At 48.7% G+C, this 20,419-nt stretch overlaps 1 protein-coding gene across 2 annotated transcripts; it reads right to left on the bottom strand.

Annotated features, from left to right (window-relative positions):
- Window positions 1–602: 602 nt before the first annotated feature.
- On the bottom strand, window positions 603–8,188 carry ABT1 (activator of basal transcription 1). 2 transcript variants are annotated; one of them, XM_075322969.1, is made up of 4 exons: window positions 8,079–8,188; window positions 4,897–5,157; window positions 2,881–3,056; window positions 603–2,792 (listed from the first exon to the last, which is right to left on the bottom strand). In XM_075322969.1, the coding sequence occupies exons 2-4, from the start codon at window positions 5,147–5,149 to the stop codon at window positions 2,424–2,426; spliced, it is 798 nt and encodes a 265-aa protein (XP_075179084.1). In that variant the 5' UTR covers window positions 5,150–5,157; window positions 8,079–8,188; the 3' UTR covers window positions 603–2,423. The 2 variants fall into 2 exon arrangements, with proteins under 2 accessions (XP_075179084.1, XP_075179085.1); XM_075322970.1 differs by having other exon boundaries at window positions 8,084–8,188.
- Between the last annotated feature and the right edge of the window lie 12,231 nt (window positions 8,189–20,419).

The raw sequence follows: 20,419 nt of genomic DNA, 5'->3' as shown, positions 1-20,419 counted from the left end.
GCTCCCATGTGCCCAGCAATTGCCCCTCATCCGTTACCGCTCCCATGTGCCCAGCAATTGCCCCTCATCCGTTACCGCTCCCATGTGCCCAGCAATTGCCCCTCATCCGTTACCGCTCCCATGTGCCCAGCAATTGCCCCTCATCCGTTACCGCTCCCGTGTTCCTGTCTGACGGCCCCCTCATCACTTACTGCTCCTGTGTACCCGGACGACGGCCCCTCATCCATTACCACTCCCTCCAGCTAACCCAGCGCCAGTACTGGAATCTTGTGCCCCAATGCCAGGAGGGCGGCTGAATGCACAGAAATGCTTTTCTCCATGCAGTAACATTGTAGAAACATTGTGGTCACACTGCTCTTCACTGCTTCCCTACAGAAGTTGCAGCCTGTAACAGCCCATATCGCACCGTCATAGAGGAAAGGCTCCGGACCCCGTGCTCAGCCTGACTGGGGCTGTGGCCGTAGTCTAATCCTTTGGAGATAGATCCATACAGTCGCTTTTTATTAAATATTTAAAATGGCAAAGGCATCAGCGGATCGGAAAGAAGAATAAACATTACAGCAGATTGAAGAAAAATAAAATAAGAAAAGAAAAAAAAATATATATATATAAATAATATTTTATTATCTTATCGGTCCTGAGAGATGGATATCGCCCCCTGCTGGACACACATCTCAGCACCCATGGGTCGGATGACACTCACTATTAGGGCTCATGCAGATGCCCATCAGTCCGATGTCCCATCCAGAGCACGAGGGTCATATATTTCTATGAGGTGGTCACGTCTGGGTCAGGAGAGCTGTGAGGGGTCCGTGCGTTGCAGGCAGAGATAGGACTGATGTGCACGGACCTCTCAATGAGTCCTGAGGCTCTGCCGCTGATCTATGCAGCATCACTGTACAATGATTGAATTGCTCCCCAAACACCGGCTGAGACTCGTGCCCGACTCCATTCACTGACACATCGAAAAAGCTGGACAACCCGCTTATAAAAGATTGGCCAACTCCGATGTATATGCCCCTATCAGTGCATCTGCTCAGTAGCGCCCTCTGCGGGGTATTATAAAAGGGGTATTCCAGTAGAAGGGTTACCACCTACAGGGAGCGAGCGTGCTTGTCTGCTGGTCCATGCATTCTCTATGAGCCTGCTGGAAGAAGATGCGTACAATGATCCCTCACCTATCGCAGGCGTTACATTCCACCATTAGTAAAAATCCACATAGTAGCAGAGTTATATTTACTTTATTTGTGCGTATTTTTCAGATTCAAAAGAGGCTCTTTTGGCGGAGTGCGTCTTATAAGCTAAATCTAGCTTACCGGGGGATGGTGGAGAATGATGACAGGGACAAGTCTCTGGACTATGCGTTGCAGGCGGTGAGGCAGGAACCATCCTGAAAATGTCGGCGGTGTGGGCTTCAAATGACAACACCCGGAGGTGGCGCGTGTGCAGATAAAGCTCTCATCTGCACACGTGCCGCTTCCAGCCCATTCATCTCCCAGCAGCACATTAAAGGCGGTGTTACACGCTACGATTTATCTGACCATATGTCGTCAGGGTCACGGATCCCGTGATGCACTTCCATCATCGTTGACAACGTTGTTGCGTGGGACACCTACGCGCAACTCCGAACAATCGCAAATAGGTTAAAAATCGTTGACACGTCGTTCACTTTCAAAATATTGTTCGTCGTTTGGAAGGCAGCAGACATATTGCTATGTTTGACAACCTGCCAATGACGAACAACATCCACACGACCGCCTTGGGCAAACAATATATCGCTGAACGATTTTGCGTCGCTTGTGAGATGGGTACGTGTGACCGCTACAAAACGACCTCGGCAAATCGTAACAATGATCTGGGCGTGTCACATCGCTAATGAGATCGTCAGATAAATCGTAGCGTGTAAAGCGGCCTTTAAAAGGAAAACAGCGCCCGGAGGTGGCGCATGCACAGGTGAGATCTCGGCTTGTCATTGAGCCGATAACACTATCTGCACATGCGCCGACTCCATGCGCCATATCTTTGAAGCCTGTACTGCTGACAGTTTCTGCATGTTCCTGCCAGGGCCCGCGGCGGGCATCGCCCTGCTCCACCACCACCCTTGCCTCCCGAGGCCCTGCTCCAGCACCACTGCCGCCCCCTTCCCCGGTACCCACGATAGAGTGAAGCCGCACTAAGTAAACCACAGTATAGCGGGGGAGGACAGTAGAGCGCTGAGAGTCCCCGCAGTTGGATACCAACTGATCTAGACGTTATTCATACCTTTTCATTAATAATAGTTTTGACAAAATCAAACTGTAATAGGAAATCTATACAGAGTCTCATTATGCAGCACAGACGCAGCTTTCCTGTACATCCGTCCATGACTTGCCACGTCGGGGAGAAAGCCGATATAAGAAATCAATAAGTGTGAAGTTTCATCCTCAGGAAACATTGAAGATCTTGTGAAGAAGTGAGCGATTGGTCTGCGCCTGTTCCTCGGCTCGCTGCGCCTGTTCCTGCCGTTTCTGCAGACGCTTCTTGTCGCCGCCGCCTGATTTAAGCGCCTGTATTTCCTCTTCAGTCTTCCGCTGTGTAAAGTTCCATTGCTTGTCGGGCACAGTCTTACCGCTCGGCTCTGCCGCCTTTTTGCGCTCAGATTTGGCGATCTTTTTGCTGCGCTCCACGTTCTGGAGGTAGAAGTTGGTCTCCCTCTTAACCTGCGACACTTCTGCGCGCATCCTCTGCCTCCGCACCTGCCTCTCGATGGCCAGCCTCTCACTCAGGTGGGACCACTTGAAGCGGTGGAGATACTGGGAAAGTAAAAGGGTGAAGGAGGGGGTCACTGAAAATCAGGCAGAGATTACAACAAAATAACACTCAAAATTACTCCCATCTTACCTTCATACACCATAGGTCGTCATGGAATCGGCTCTTTTTTCGGGTACCCATTGGGGTGTTGTTCAGACTGAACGCCACTTGCTTGGCCACCTTTTTGTCTCGGAATTCCACCCATCCTTCCGTGAAGTCACGGGCGTTGCTGCCGGCCTTCTTTTTCTTTTTTCGGATAGCGCGATCTGTCAAAAACATTAAGGATCCAATGAGAATTTAGACCTGGCCCCCTGTTACCATAAAGCAGAGTCTCCCTCCCCAAAAGAGGGGGCAATACTTCATTGATTGCCTTAGGAAAGGCCACCAATTCCTGATAGGTGGTGGATCTGCAGAACCCGGCCCCGGCCATTATAGAAATGACTGCTCTGTTCTGGCAGTAGGAGAATTCCAGCCAGCGCCGGAAACAGTTGATCAGTTGGTGAGTGTCGCACCCCCGATCAAATCATAGGGGTAGACCATTAATTAAAGGGACCCTGTCACGTGCAATATGCAGCCAAAACCACGAGCAGTTCTGGGTGCATATTGCTAATCCCGACATCTAGTATCAGATTAAAAATACTTTTTCTAAAGATCTCTTTAAGATCCTTTATAATGAGGCCAGGGACTAGTCGCAAGGGTGTTACTTCCCTTGGCTAGTAGGCCCTCTTAGCATGGTAGCACGCTCTCACCTCTGCTGCCACCACTGGTTTTCTGCTCAATGCGAATGATCAGAACATCCCAGGACTTCCGGTCATGCGCACTACACCAGTTTGAAGCCGGGACGTTTACACCCGGCTTTATAGTACGTATGACTGGAAGTCCGGGACTTCTGATCATACGCGCTGAACCAAAAACCAGCGTCGGGCCGGGTGTCGGCAGACAGCGGTGAGCACGACCATGCCTCTGATGCTGTACATTCATTAGCATGTTTGCACGTCCACAGGGACATACTTACAAGCTAAGGGGGGCCGACTAGACAAGGGAAGTAACACCCTTGTGACTAGTCGCTGGCCTCATTAGCATATTATAAAGGATCTTTAGAAATACTTTTCCTAAAGATGTCTTTACCTATGCTAATAGATACAGGGACGGTTAGGCAGGGATTAGAAATATGCACCCAGAACTGCTCGTGGTGCGGGGGCATATTGCACCTGACAGGTTCCCTTTAATTAATGGTGTATCCCTAGGATCTGATTGGTGGGCTGCAACACTCAGCATCACTATCAATCAGCTATCTCTGGCTCACAGAGGTATGCTTACATGCTAAGGGGGCCGACTAGCCAAGGGAACTTATACCCTTTATGACTAGTCCCTGGCCTCATTAGCATATATTATAAGGGATCTTTAGAAATACTTTTCTTAAAGGTCTCTTTACCTATGCTAATAGATACAGGGACGGTTAGGCAGGGATTAGCAATATTCACCCAGAACTGCTCGTAGTTCTGGGTGCATATTGCACCTGACAGGTTCCCTTTAATTAATGGTCTATCCCTATGATCTGTTCAGTGGGTTGCAACACTCATCATCCCTATGAATCAACGGTTTCCAGCTCTGGCCCACAGAGGTATGCTTACATGCTAAGGGGGACGACTAGACAAGGGAAGTAACGCCCAGGGGACTAGTCCCTGGCCTAATTAGCATATTATAAAGGATCTAGAGTATACATGGATGATTAGGCAGGGATTAGCAATATTCACCCAGAACTGCTCGTGGTCCGGGGTGCATATTGCACCTGACAGGTTCCCTTTAATTTAAAAAAAAAATGCTAATGAACAATCATGGATGACATTTACCGAATACGCATGTCATTGACCACTTTTATTAAAGGGAACCAGTCACTGGGTTTCCCCAGATATAGGATGCATCATCCACACAAAGCAGGAAAGAGGACGGTGATCGTAAGAGAGGAGCAAGCCGCCCCATAGGCGAGTATAAGAGACTTTTACATTATGAACAGCCCCTCGGGGACATACAGTATGCCTCTTTTAAAAGGTACAGCTATGAGTTATTCCTCCAACCTAGATCATAGACCCCTCTTGTTCTCACCCTCAGCTTGCAGGAAGATCCTTCCCACTTCTCCATGGGCGCCCATCATCTTGCGGATATGACTTGGTCGGAGCCGAGGAGGGATGTGACCCAAGTATATGATTCCGGGGACAACCGCCTTCTTTTTGCCCTCTGAGGCCTTCTCCTCCTCGTCGTCCTCCACCATCTCGGTGTCGTCCTCTCCATCCTCCGGATCTACTTTCTCTTCCACCTCTCCTCGGCTTTCAGTCGTCGGCTCTTGGTCATCTTCCATATTGCTTTCTGTATGGACGAGAACAGACGTTCTAATTTTTATTTATTTTTTTTACCTTATTCACTGCGTTCTTTAAAAGTAAAATCAGAGGTAGACCCAAAACTAATGTTGACATGAAATGCTCCTACAAACGGCCGACCTCAACTCAGCGAGGTCTTGTGAATATCAAGTAAATGTAACCGTATCAGTTTTAATACACGAGGTTGGGAACGCTCCAGTTTTGGGAAAAGCAGAAGATCTAAAGCTCCCAATAATTCTCGACTGATCAGCAGGTAAAGGGAAATTCCCAGCTCATCAGATGCGGTCATCATACAATCCTGCGGATGGAGGGTCCTGAGGGTAAAAGCTATACCGAGGCACTGGACAGCGATATGCTCCATACAAGTAAATAAGGGGCACAGACACCACTAGGAGAGAGGGAGCATAGATACCACTTGGAGAGGGGGGGGGGTATAGACACCACTGGGAGAGTGGGGGGGGGGGGGGGGGCAAGCATAGGAGTCACTAGGAGAAAGGGGGGGCCAAGCATAGGCGTCACTAGGAGAAAGGGGGGGGCAAGCATAGGCGCCACTAGGAGAAAAGGGGGGGGGCAAGCATAGGCGCCACTAGGAGAAAAGGGGGGGGCAAGCATAGGCGCCACTAGGAGAAAGGGGGGGGGCCAAGCATAGGCGCCACTAGGAGAAAGGGGGGGGCCAAGCATAGGCGCCACTAGGAGAAAGGGGGGGGCCAAGCATAAGCGTCACTAGGAGAAAGGGGGGGGGCAAGCATAAGCGTCACTAGGAGAAAGGGGGGGCCAAGCATAAGCGTCACTAGGAGAAAGGGGGGGCCAAGCATAAGCGTCACTAGGAGAAAGGGGGGGCCAAGCATAAGCGTCACTAGGAGAAAGGGGCGGCCAAGCATAAGCGTCACTAGGAGAAAGGGGGGGCCAAGCATAAGCGTCACTAGGAGAAAGGGGGGGCCAAGCATAAGCGTCACTAGGAGAAAGGGGGGGGCCAAGCATAAGCGTCACTAGGAGAAAGGGGGGGCCAAGCATAAGCGTCACTAGGAAAAAGGGGGGGCCAAGCATAAGCGTCACTAGGAGAAAGGGGGGGCCAAGCATAAGCGTCACTAGGAGAAAGGGGGGGCCAAGCATAAGCGTCACTAGGAGAAAGGGGGGGCCAAGCATAAGCGTCACTAGGAGAAAGGGGGGGCCAAGCATAAGCGTCACTAGGAGAAAGGGGGGGCCAAGCATAAGCGTCACTAGGAGAAAGGGGGGGCCAAGCATAAGCGTCACTAGGAGAAAGGGGGGGCCAAGCATAAGCGTCACTAGGAGAAAGGGGGGGCCAAGCATAAGCGTCACTAGGAGAAAGGGGGGGCCAAGCATAAGCGTCACTAGGAGAAAGGGGGGGGCAAGCATAGGCGCCACTAGGAGAAAGGGGGGGCAAGCATAGGCGCCACTAGGAGAAAAGGGGGGGGGGGCAAGCATAGGCGCCACTAGGAGAAAGGGGGGGGGCCAAGCATAAGCGTCACTAGGAGAAAGGGGGGGCCAAGCATAAGCGTCACTAGGAGAAAGGGGGGGCCAAGCATAAGCGTCACTAGGAGAAAGGGGGGGCCAAGCATAAGCGTCACTAGGAGAAAGGGGGGGCCAAGCATAAGCGTCACTAGGAGAAAGGGGGGGCCAAGCATAAGCGTCACTAGGAGAAAGGGGGGGCCAAGCATAAGCGTCACTAGGAGAAAGGGGGGGCCAAGCATAAGCGTCACTAGGAGAAAGGGGGGGCCAAGCATAAGCGTCACTAGGAGAAAGGGGGGGCAAGCATAGGCGCCACTAGGAGAAAGGGGGGGCAAGCATAGGCGCCACTAGGAGAAAGGGGGGGGCAAGCATAGGCGCCACTAGGAGAAAGGGGGGGCAAGCATAGGCGCCACTAGGAGAAAGGGGGGGGGGGCAAGCATAGGCGCCACTAGGAGAAAGGGGGGGGCAAGCATAGGCGCCACTAGGAGAAGGGGGGGGGCAAGCATGGGCGCCACTAGGAGAAAGGGGGGGGGCAAGCATAGGCGCCACTAGGAGAAAGGGGGGGGCAAGCATAGGCGTCACTAGGAGAAAGGGGGGGCAAGCATAGGCGTCACTAGGAGAAAGGGGGGGCAAGCATAGGCGTCACTAGGAGAAAGGGGGGGGCAAGCATAGGCGCCACTAGGAGAAAGGGGGGGGGGGGCAAGCATAGGCGCTATAGGAGAAAGGGGGGGCCCAAGCATAGACGCCACTAGGAGAAAGGGGGGGCAAGCATAGGTGTCACTAGGAGAAAGGGGGGGGGGCAAGCATAGGCGTCACTAGGAGAAAGGGGGGGGCAAGCATAGGCACCACTAGGAGAAAGGGGGGGGGCAAGCATAGGCGTCACTAGGAGAAAGGGGGGGGGGCAAGCATAGGCGCCACTAGGAGAAAGGGGGGGGCAAGTATAGCCGCCACTAGGAGAAAAGGGGGGCAAGCAAAGACGCCACTAGGAGAGGGGGGGCACAGACCCCACTGGAGCTTGAGGGCAGCATAGACGCACTAGGAGATGGAGGGGGGAGTAGACACCACTAAGGGGTCATGCTCGATAGACGTCTCAGCGTCTGGACCCCATTGATCAGACGGTGCTGCGCATCCTAGCTCTGTGCCACCATTTTGCCACATAGAAAAATCCCTTCTACACAGCAAATTAAAACAAACAGTCCCCTGCACTTGTCACAGATCACAGGGCGGCCAGAACAGAGACCACAGACGCCCCCCTCCTCCTCCTCCTCCTCCTCCTCACACAGACCCTCATGGAAGGAAACGGGGATCAAAAGTGTGAGGAAAAACCCCAAATAATCCCCCCTCCTCCTCCTCCTCACACAGACCGTCCACCCCATCACACTGAACATGCAAAGGAAGACTCAAATGGCAGAAAGCGTCATCGGAGTCTCACACACAGACCTTACAGCGTAACGTCCCCGGTCCTGACAACCTCCCGTGCTCTCCCGGAGCGGACACAACGTGCAGCGACGACTCCTCCTGACACAACGTGCACTGACTGTCGCTCAGTGATTACGTCACGACGAGAGGAGGGAGGGGCCAGAGAGGAGGACGATACCATAAACAAAGTGGGTGGGGCCAAGATAAAAGGGCGGGAAAAGCGAACAGCGTCGTGTCGCCGACCGTGTGCCGTGTGAGGCGGGCGCTGTGATTAGTCGTGTTGTCCGGTAACTGCGTCTAACATCACGGGAGTCTCACTCACCGGAAAGGCTTAGATACACAGCTCAGCAGACAGTATCACACAGGAGAGGATTAGATACACAGCTCAGCAGACAGTATCACACAGGAAAGGCTTAGATACACAGCTCAGCAGACAGTATCACACAGGAGAGGATTAGATACACAGCTCAGCAGACAGTATCACACAGGAAAGGCTTAGATACACAGCTCAGCAGACAGTATCACACAGGAGAGGATTAGATACACAGCTCAGCAGACAGTATCACACAGGACAGGATTAGATACACAGCTCAGCAGACAGTATCACACAGGAAAGGCTTAGATACACAGCTCAGCAGACAGTATCACACAGGAGAGGATTAGATACACAGCTCAGCAGACAGTATCACACAGGAAAGGCTTAGATACACAGCTCAGCAGACAGTATCACACAGGAGAGGATTAGATACACAGCTCAGCAGACAGTATCACACAGGAGAGGATTAGATACACAGCTCAGCAGACAGTATCACACAGGAGAGGATTAGATACATGGCTCAGCACACAGTATCACACAGGAGAGGATTAGATACACAGCTCAGCAGACAGTATCACACAGGAGAGGATTAGATACACAGCTCAGCAGACAGTATCACACAGGAGAGGATTAGATACACATCTCAGCAGACAGTATCACACAGGATAGGATTAGATACACGGCTCAGCAGACAGTATCACACAGGAGAGGATTAGATACACAGCTCAGCAGACAGTATCACACAGGAGAGGATTAGATACACAGCTCAGCAGACAGTATCACACAGGAGAGGATTAGATACACAGCTCAGCAGACAGTATCACACAGGAGAGGATTAGATACACAGCTCAGCAGACAGTATCACACAGGAGAGGATTAGATACACATCTCAGCAGACAGTATCACACAGGATAGGATTAGATACACAGCTCAGCAGACAGTATTACATAGGAGAGGATTAGATACACGGCTCAGCAGACAGTATCACACAGGATAGGATTAGATACACAGCTCAGCAGACAGTATCACACAGAATAGGATTAGATACACAGCTCAGCAGACAGTATTACATAGGAGAGGATTAGATACACTGCTCAGCAGACAGTATCACAGGATAGAATTAGATACACGGCTCAGCAGACGGTATCACCCAGGATAGGATTCGACACACGGCTCAGCAAACGGTATCACATAGGATAGGATTAGATACACGGCTCAGCAGACGGTATCACACAGGATAGAATTAGATACACTGCTCAGCAGACGGTATCACATAGGATAGGATTAGATACACAGCTCAGCAGACAGTATCACACAGGAGAGGATTAGATACACAGCTCAGCAGACAGTATCACACAGGGAAGGATTAGATACAGGGCTCAGCAGACAGTATCACACGGAAGGATTAGATACAGAGCTCAGCAGACAGTATCACACAGGAGAGGATTAGATACACAGCTCAGTAGACAGTATCACACAGAAGAGGATTAGATACACAGCTCAGCAGACAGTATCACACAGAAGAGGATTAGATACACAGCTCAGCAGACAGTATCACACAGAAGAGGATTAGATACACAGCTCAGCAGACAGTATCACACAGGATAGGATTAGATACACGGCTCAGCAGACAGTATCACACAGGATAGGATTAGATACACAGCTCAGCAGACAGTATCACACAGGAGAGGATTAGATACACGGCTCAGCAGACAGTATCACACAGGAGAGGATTAGATACACAGCTCAGCAGACAGTATCACACAGGATAGGATTAGATACACAGCTCAGCAGACAGTATCACACCGGAGAGGATTAGATACACAGCTCAGCAGACAGTATCACACAGGATAGGATTATAATAATACGTTTTATTTCTATAGCGCCAACATATTCCGCAGCGCTTTACAATTCAGAGGGGACAGGTACAGACAATATGAGCCATTACAAAATTTAGAAGTTTACAGTCTATGAGGAAATAGGGGGGCACAAGAGGTGAATGGGGGGGAAGCTTGTCATATATGGTCCACCCCTCGATTTAATAGGGGATTCAAAACCAGCTGCATGGAGCGGTCATCGACCAGAATCTATACATAGAGTGTAAAGTATACATGAAGAGCCAGGAACCAGAGGATACGAGGGCAAGAATTGGGAGCAAATTTTATGAAGGGCAGAATGGGACTAGATTAGATCAGGGCAGTGAGCTGATAGGCCGGTCTAAAGAAAGGCGTTTTTAGGGCCCGCTTAAAGGTGTGGATGTTGGGAATTAGTCGGATTGTTCTTGGTAGTGTGTTCCAGAGCATTGGTGCAGCTCGTGAGAAATCTTGAAAAGGGGAGTGTGAGGTTCGAATTATTGAGGATACCAGTCTTGGGTCATTAGCAGAAAGGAGGGCACGGGTGGGGAGATAGGCAGAGATGAGGGAGGAGATGTAGGGGGATGCAGAACTGTGGAGAAGAAGTGTGGGGTGATAGGCAGAGATGAGGTAGGAGATGTAGGGGGGTGCAGAACTGTGGAGAGGACGGGTAGGTGATAGGCAGAGATGAGGAGATGTAGGGGGGTGCAGAACTGTGGAGAGGACGGGTAGGTGATAGGCAGAGATGAGGAGATGTAGGGGGGTGCAGAACTGTGGAGAGGACGGGTAGGTGATAGGCAGAGATGAGGAGATGTAGGGGGGTGCAGAACTGTGGAGAGGACGGGTAGGTGATAGGCAGAGATGAGGAGGAGATGTAGGGGGGTGCAGAACTGTGGAGAGGACGGGTAGGTGATAGGCAGAGATGAGGAGGAGATGTAGGTTGGTGTGGAACCGTGGAGAGGATAGGTAGGTGATAGACAGAGATAAGGGAGGAGATGTAGAGCGGTGCAGAACTGTGGAGAGGACAGGAACGTGATAGACTGAAAAAAGTGAGGAGATGTAGGGCAGTGCAGCACTGTGGAGAAGATGGGAAGGTGATAGACAGAGATGAGGGAGGAGCTTTAGGGCGGAGCGGAACTGTGGAGAGGACGAGTAGGTGATAGACAGAGATAAGGGAGGAGATGTAGGGCGGTGTGGAGGTGTGGAGAGGACGGGTAGGTGATAGATAGAGATGAGGGAGGAGATGTAGGGCGGTGTGGAGCTGTGGAGAGGACGGGTAGGTGATAGAGATAAGGGAGGAGATGTAGGGCGGTGTGGAGCTGTGGAGAGGACGGGTAGGTGATAGATAGAGATGAGGGAGGAGATGGAGGGTGGTGCAGCACTGTGAAGAGGATGGGTAGGGTGATAGACAGAGATGAGGGAGGAGATGTAGGGCGGTGCAGCACTGTGAAGAGGATGGGTAGGGTGATAGACAGAGATGAGGGAGGAGATGTAGGGTGGTGCAGCACTGTGGAGAGGATGGGTAGGGTGATAGACAGAGATGAGGGAGGAGATGTAGGGCGGTGCAGCACTGTGAAGAGGATGGGTAGGTGATAGAGATGAGGGAGGAGATGTAGGGGGGTGCAGAACTGTGGAGAGGACGGATAGGTGATAGGCAGAGATGGGGAGGAGATGTAGGGGGGTGCAGAACTGTGGAGAGGACGGGTAGGTGATAGGCAGAGATGAGGAGATGTAGGGGGGTGCAGAACTGTGGAGAGGATGGGTAGGTGATAGGCAGAGATGAGGAGGAGATGTAGGGGGGTGCAGAACTGTGGAGAGGACGGGTAGGTGATAGGCAGAGATGAGGAGGAGATGTAGGTTGGTGTGGAACCGTGGAGAGGATAGGTAGGTGATAGACAGAGATAAGGGAGGAGATGTAGAGCGGTGCAGAACTGTGGAGAGGACAGGAACGTGATAGACTGAAAAAAGTGAGGAGATGTAGGGCAGTGCAGCACTGTGGAGAAGATGGGAAGGTGATAGACAGAGATAAGGGAGGAGATGTAGGGCGGTGTGGAGGTGTGGAGAGGACGGGTAGGTGATAGATAGAGATGAGGGAGGAGATGTAGGGCGGTGTGGAGCTGTGGAGAGGACGGGTAGGTGATAGATAGAGATAAGTGAGGAGATGTAGGGCGGTGTGGAGCTGTGGAGAGGACGGGTAGGTGATAGATAGAGATGAGGGAGGATATGGAGGGTGGTGCAGCACTGTGAAGAGGATGGGTAGGGTGATAGACAGAGATGAGGGAGGAGATGTAGGGCGGTGCAGCACTGTGAAGAGGATGGGTAGGGTGATAGACAGAGATGAGGGAGGAGATGTAGGGTGGTGCAGCACTGTGGAGAGGATGGGTAGGGTGATAGACAGAGATGAGGGAGGAGATGTAGGGCGGTGCAGCACTGTGGAGAGGATGGGTAGGGTGATAGACAGAGATGAGGGAGGAGATGTAGGGCGGTGCAGCACTGTGAAGAGGATGGGTAGGTGATAGAGATGAGGGAGGAGATGTAGGGCGGTGCAGCACTGTGAAGAGGATGGGTAGGTGATAGAGATGAGGGAGGAGATGTAGGGCGGTGCAGCACTGTGAAGAGGATGGGTAGGTGATAGAGATGAGTGAGGAGATGTAGGGCGGTGCAGCACTGTGAAGAGGATGGGTAGGTGATAGACAGAGATGAGGAAGAGATGTAGGGCGGTGCAGCACTGTGAAGAGGATGGGTAGGTGATAGAGATGAGTGAGGAGATGTAGGGCGGTGCAGCACTGTGAAGAGGATGGGTAGGTGATAGACAGAGATGAGGAAGAGATGTAGGGCGGTGCAGAACTGTGAAGAGGATGGGTAGGTGATAGAGATGAGGGAGGAGATGTAGTGCGGTGCAGTACTGTGGAGAGGATGGGAGGTGATAGACAGAGATGAGGAAGAGATGTAGGGCGGTGCAGAACTGTGAAGAGGATGGGTAGGTGATAGAGATGAGGGAGGAGATGTAGGGCGGTGCAGCACTGTGAAGAGGATGGGTAGGTGATAGAGATGAGGGAGGAGATGTAGGGCGGTGCAGCACTGTGAAGAGGATGGGTAGGTGATAGAGATGAGGGAGGAGATGTAGGGCGGTGCAGTACTGTGGAGAGGATGGGAGGTGATAGACAGAGATGAGGAAGAGATGTAGGGCGGTGCAGTACTGTGGAGAAGATGGGAGGTGATAGACAGAGATGAGGAGATGTAGGGCGGTGCAGTACTGTGGAGAGGATGGGAGGTGATAGACAGAGATAAGGAAGAGATGTAGGGCGGTGCAGCACTGTGGAGAGGATGGGAGGTGATAGACAGAGCTGAGGAGGAGATGTAGGGCGGTGCAGTACTGTGGAGAGGATGGGAGGTGATAGACAGAGCTGAGGAGGAGATGTAGGGCGGTGCAGTACTGTGGAGAGGATGGGAGGTGATAGACAGAGATGAGGAGGAGATGTAGGGCGGTGCAGTACTGTGGAGAGGATGGGAGGTGATAGACAGAGATGAGGAGGAGATGTAGGGCGGTGCAGTACTGTGGAGAGGATGGGAGGTGATAGACAGAGATGAGGAGGAGATGTAGGGCGGTGCAGTACTGTGGAGAGGATGGGAGGTGATAGACAGAGATGAGGAGGAGATGTAGGGCGGTGCAGCACTGTGGAGAGGACGGGTAGGTGATAGAGCTGAGGAGGAGATGTAGGGCGGTGCAGCACTGTGGAGAGCTTTGTGGGTGAGAGTGATAAGTTTATATTGGATTCTGTAACGGATAGGCAACCAGTGCAATGTCTGGCACAGAGCAGAGGCATCAGTGAAGCGGCTGCAGAGGACAATGCTCCTGGCTGCGGCATTCAGCATGGATTGGAGAGGGGAGAGTTTAGTAACGGAGGCCAATTAGTAAAGGATTACAGTAATCCAGGCGGGAATGAATGAGAGCGACAGGAAGAGTTTCTGCAGAGTCAACAGTAAGAAATGACAAAAAATATGGAAAAGATGTTTTTTTTTCCTCTCTTCTCTGCGGTGGGAGCCGGGATGTTCCAGTATGTATATAACATATACGTTTGCGGCAAATTTAGTTGCGACAAAAAAAGTTTCCTCCTCCAGACGCCGCCACCGCGCCTCACCATAGAACCGGCGCCAAAACCAGTGCGGAAACTAAACCGCAGACAACGCTGGAAACATAAAGATACATTTTACGAAAATTGTATATAGACATTATCTGTATAGGTGGATAGAGGCCGATGTAGAAGGACGGTCGCACAACTCTATGCACGGGCTTATGTGACTACATCCATACATCATAATATGGTGGCGGTGCAGGGTCTATGTAATGACTCCATATTGTATAGTATCGGTATGATGATGTGCAGTGATAATATGGTGGCGGTGCAGGGTCTATGTAATGACTCCATATTGTATAGTATCGGTATGATGATGTGCAGTGATAATATGGTGGCGGTGCGGGGTTTATGTAATGACTCCATATTGTATAGTATCGGTATGATGATGTGCAGTGATAATATGGTGGCGGTGCGGGGTTTATGTAATGACTCCATATTGTATAGTATCGGTATGATGATGTGCAGTGATAATATGGTGGCGGTGCAGGGTTTATGTAATGACTCCATATTGTATAGTATCGGTATGATGATGTGCAGTGATAATATGGTGGCGGTGCAGGGTTTATGTAATGACTCCATATTGTATAGTATCGGTATGATGATGTGCAGTGATAATATGGTGGCGGTGCAGGGTTTATGTAATGACTCCATATTGTATAGTATCGGTATGATGATGTGCAGTGATAATATGGTGGCGGTGCAGGGTTTATGTAATGACCCCATATTGTATAGTATCGGTATGATGATGTGCAGTGATAATATGGTGGCGGTGCAGGGTTTATGTAATGACTCCATATTGTATAGTATCGGTATGATGATGTGCAGTGATAATATGGTGGCGGTGCAGGGTCTATGTAATGACTCCATATTGTATAGTATCGGTATGATGATGTACAGTGATAATATGGTGGCGGTGCAGGGTCTATGTAATGACTCCATATTGTATAGTATCGGTATGATGATGTGCAGTGATAATATGGTGGCGGTGCAGGGTTTATGTAATGACTCCATATTGTATAGTATCGGTATGATGATGTGCAGTGATAATATGGTGGCGGTGCAGGGTTTATGTAATGACTCCATATTGTATAGTATCGGTATGATGATGTGCAGTGATAATATGGTGGCGGTGCAGGGTCTATGTAATGACTCCATATTGTATAGTATCGGTATGATGATGTGTAGTGATAATATGGTGGCGGTGCAGGGTCTATGTAATGACTCCATATTGTATAGTATCGGTATGATGATGTGCAGTGATAATATGGTGGCGGTGCAGGGTTTATGTAATGACTCCATATTGTATAGTATCGGTATGATGATGTGCAGTGATAATATGGTGGCGGTGCAGGGTCTATGTAATGACTCCATATTGTATAGTATCGGTATGATGATGTGCAGTGATAATATGGTGGCGGTGCAGGGTCTATGTAATGACTCCATATTGTATAGTATCGGTATGATGATGTGCAGTGATAATATGGTGGCGGTGCAGGGTTTATGTAATGACTCCATATTGTATAGTATCGGTATGATGATGTGCAGTGATAATATGGTGGCGGTGCAGGGTCTATGTAATGACTCCATATTGTATAGTATCGGTATGATGATGTGCAGTGATAATATGGTGGCGGTGCAGGGTCTATGTAATGACTCCATATTGTATAGTATCGGTATGATGATGTGTAGTGATAATATGGTGGCGGTGCAGGGTTTATGTAATGACCCCATATTGTATAGTATCGGTATGATGATGTGCAGTGATAATATGGTGGCGGTGCAGGGTTTATGTAATGACACCATATTGTATAGTATCGGTATGATGATGTGCAGTGATAATATGGTGGCGGTGCAGGGTTTATGTAATGACTCCATATTGTATAGTATCGGTATGATGATGTGCAGTGATAATATGGTGGCGGTGCAGGGTTTATGTAATGACCCCATATTGTATAGTATCGGTATGATGATGTGCAGTGATAATATGGTGGCGGTGCAGGGTTTATGTAATGACTCCATATTGTATAGTATCGGTATGATGATGTGCAGTGATAATATGGTGGCGGTGCAGGGTCTATGTAATGACTCCATATTGTATAGTATCGGTATGATGATGTGCAGTGATAATATGGTGGCGGTGCAGGGTCTATGTAATGACTCCATATTGTATAGTATCGGTATGATGATGTGCAGTGATAATATGGTGGCGGTGCAGGGTTTATGTAATGACTCCATATTGTATAGTATCGGTATGATGATGTGCAGTGATAATATGGTGGCGGTGCAGGGTTTATGTAATGACCCCATATTGTATAGTATCGGTATGATGACGTGCAGTGATAATATGGTGGCGGTGCAGGGTCTATGTAATGACTCCATATTGTATAGTATCGGTATGATGATGTGCAGTGATAATATGGTGGCGGTGCAGGGTCTATGTAATGACTCCATATTGTATAGTATCGGTATGATGATGTGTAGTGATAATATGGTGGCGGTGCAGGGTTTATGTAATGACTCCATATTGTATAGTATCGGTATGATGATGTGCAGTGATAATATGGTGGCGGTGCAGGGTTTATGTAATGACTCCATATTGTATAGTATCGGTATGATGATGTGCAGTGATAATATGGTGGCGGTGCAGGGTTTATGTAATGACTCCATATTGTATAGTATCGGTATGATGATGTGCAGTGATAATATGGTGGCGGTGCAGGGTTTATGTAATGACTCCATATTGTATAGTATCGGTATGATGATGTACAGTGATAATATGGTGGCGGTGCAGGGTTTATGTAATGACTCCATATTGTATAGTATCGGTATGATGACGTGCAGTGATAATATGGTGGCGGTGCAGGGTCTATGTAATGACTCCATATTGTATAGTATCGGTATGATGATGTGCAGTGATAATATGGTGGCGGTGCAGGGTTTATGTAATGACCCCATATTGTATAGTATCGGTATGATGATGTACAGTGATAATATGGGGGCGGTGCAGGGTCTATGTAATGACTCCATATTGTATAGTATCGGTATGATGATGTGCAGTGATAATATGGGGGCGGTGCAGGGTCTATGTAATGACTCCATATTGTATAGTATCGGTATGATGATGTGCAGTGATAATATGGTGGCGGTGCAGGGTTTTTGTAATGACTCCATATTGTATAGTATCGGTATGATGATGTGCAGTGATAATATGGTGGCGGTGCAGGGTCTATGTAATGACTCCATATTGTATAGTATCGGTATGATGATGTGCAGTGATAATATGGTGGCGGTGCAGGGTTTATGTAATGACTCCATATTGTATAGTATCGGTATGATGATGTACAGTGATAATATGGTGGCGGTGCAGGGTCTATGTAATGACTCCATATTGTATAGTATCGGTATGATGATGTGCAGTGATAATATGGTGGCGGTGCAGGGTTTATGTAATGACTCCATATTGTATAGTATCGGTATGATGATGTGCAGTGATAATATGGTGGCGGTGCAGGGATTATGTAATGACACCATATTGTATAGTATCGGTATGATGATGTGCAGTGATAATATGGTGGCGGTGCAGGGTTTTTGTAATGACTCCATATTGTATAGTATCGGTATGATGATGTACAGTGATAATATGGTGGCGGTGCAGGGTCTATGTAATGACTCCATATTGTATAGTATCGGTATGATGATGTGCAGTGATAATATGGGGGCGGTGCAGGGTTTATGTAATGACTCCATATTGTATAGTATCGGTATGATGATGTGCAGTGATAATATGGTGGCGGTGCAGGGTTTATGTAATGACACCATATTGTATAGTATCGGTATGATGATGTGCAGTGATAATATGGTGGCGGTGCAGGGTTTATGTAATGACTCCATATTGTATAGTATCGGTATGATGATGTGCAGTGATAATATGGTGGCGGTGCAGGGTTTATGTAATGACTCCATATTGTATAGTATCGGTATGATGATGTGCAGTGATAATATGGTGGCGGTGCAGGGTTTATGTAATGACTCCATATTGTATAGTATCGGTATGATGATGTGCAGTGATAATATGGTGGCGGTGCAGGGTCTATGTAATGACACCATATTGTATAGTATCGGTATGATGATGTGCAGTGATAATATGGTGGCGGTGCAGGGTTTATGTAATGACTCCATATTGTATAGTATCGGTATGATGATGTGCAGTGATAATATGGTGGCGGTGCAGGGTTTTTGTAATGACTCCATATTGTATAGTATCGGTATGATGATGTGCAGTGATAATATGGTGGCGGTGCAGGGTCTATGTAATGACTCCATATTGTATAGTATCGGTATGATGATGTGCAGTGATAATATGGTGGCGGTGCAGGGTTTATGTAATGACCCCATATTGTATAGTATCGGTATGATGATGTGCAGTGATAATATGGTGGCGGTGCAGGGTTTATGTAATGACCCCATATTGTATAGTATCGGTATGATGATGTGCAGTGATAATATGGTGGCGGTGCAGGGTCTATGTAATGACTCCATATTGTATAGTATCGGTATGATGATGTGCAGTGATAATATGGGGGCGGTGCAGGGTCTATGTAATGACTCCATATTGTATAGTATCGGTATGATGATGTGCAGTGATAATATGGTGGCGGTGCAGGGTTTATGTAATGACTCCATATTGTATAGTATCGGTATGATGATGTGCAGTGATAATATGGTGGCGGTGCAGGGTCTATGTAATGACTCCATATTGTATAGTATCGGTATGATGACGTGCAGTGATAATATGGTGGCGGTGCAGGGTTTATGTAATGACTCCATATTGTATAGTATCGGTATGATGATGTGCAGTGATAATATGGTGGCGGTGCAGGGTCTATGTAATGACTCCATATTGTATAGTATCGGTATGATGATGTGCAGTGATAATATGGTGGCGGTGCAGGGTCTATGTAATGACTCCATATTGTATAGTATCGGTATGATGATGTGCAGTGATAATATGGTGGCGGTGCAGGGTCTATGTAATGACTCCATATTGTATAGTATCGGTATGATGATGTGCGGTGATAATATGGTGGCGGTGCAGGGTCTATGTAATGACTCCATATTGTATAGTATCGGTATGATGACGTGCAGTGATAATATGGTGGCGGTGCAGGGTTTATGTAATGACTCCATATTGTATAGTATCGGTATGATGATGTGCAGTGATAATATGGTGGCGGTGCAGGGTTTATGTAATGACCCCATATTGTATAGTATCGGTATGATGATGTGTAGTGATAATATGGTGGCGGTGCAGGGTCTATGTAATGACACCATATTGTATAGTATCGGTATGATGACGTGTAGTGATAATATGGTGGCGGTGCAGGGTTTATGTAATGACTCCATATTGTATAGTATCGGTATGATGATGTGCAGTGATAATATGGTGGCGGTGCAGGATCTATGTAATGACCCCATATTGTATAGTATCGGTATGATGATGTGCAGTGATAATATGGTGGCGGTGCAGGGTTTATGTAATGACTCCATATTGTATAGTATCGGTATGATGATGTGCAGTGATAATATGGTGGCGGTGCAGGGTCTATGTAATGACTCCATATTGTATAGTATCGGTATGATGATGTGCAGTGATAATATGGTGGCGGTGCAGGGTCTATGTAATGACTCCATATTGTATAGTATCGGTATGATGATGTGCAGTGATAATATGGTGGCGGTGGTGCGGGGGGGGGTGTGTATGATCCGCGCAGTCCATATATTTTAGGCCTTTGTGATCTTCAGTAACTCTGTGTGAGCAGTTCCCTCTCTTGTTGCCAAATTAAAAAGCCTCCTATTAATTATAAGTGCGGCGCGGTGGCGGGGGCGTGCGCGGTATCATGCCGCCAGTAGGGTATAATTAATATGAATACACATCCTCTGACGGGAGGGCAGGGGATTTGGGGGGATGTTAATCGGGTGCGGACAGCTGCCTCCCATCCAGGGATTATAGGCACAGATCGGTACTGCTCATACAAAGCCTCCATCCATTATACA

The sequence above is a fragment of the Anomaloglossus baeobatrachus genome, chromosome 9 (genome assembly GCF_048569485.1).
Source record: "Anomaloglossus baeobatrachus isolate aAnoBae1 chromosome 9, aAnoBae1.hap1, whole genome shotgun sequence".
Lineage (NCBI taxonomy): Eukaryota > Metazoa > Chordata > Amphibia > Anura > Aromobatidae > Anomaloglossus > Anomaloglossus baeobatrachus.
Note: the sequence above shows the minus strand (reverse complement) of the source record. Positions and strands in the feature narration are given on the sequence as shown.

Coding starts and splice junctions, on each gene's coding strand:
- ABT1 (XM_075322969.1), bottom strand. CDS start 5,149: ATGGAAGATGACCAAGAGCCGACGACTGAAAGCCGAGGAGAGGTGGAA. Junction 3,057..4,896: donor GATCTTCCTGCAAGCTGAGG/GTGAGAACAAGA, acceptor TGTTTTTGACAG/ATCGCGCTATCCGAAAAAAG. Junction 2,793..2,880: donor ACGACCTATGGTGTATGAAG/GTAAGATGGGAG, acceptor TTACTTTCCCAG/TATCTCCACCGCTTCAAGTG.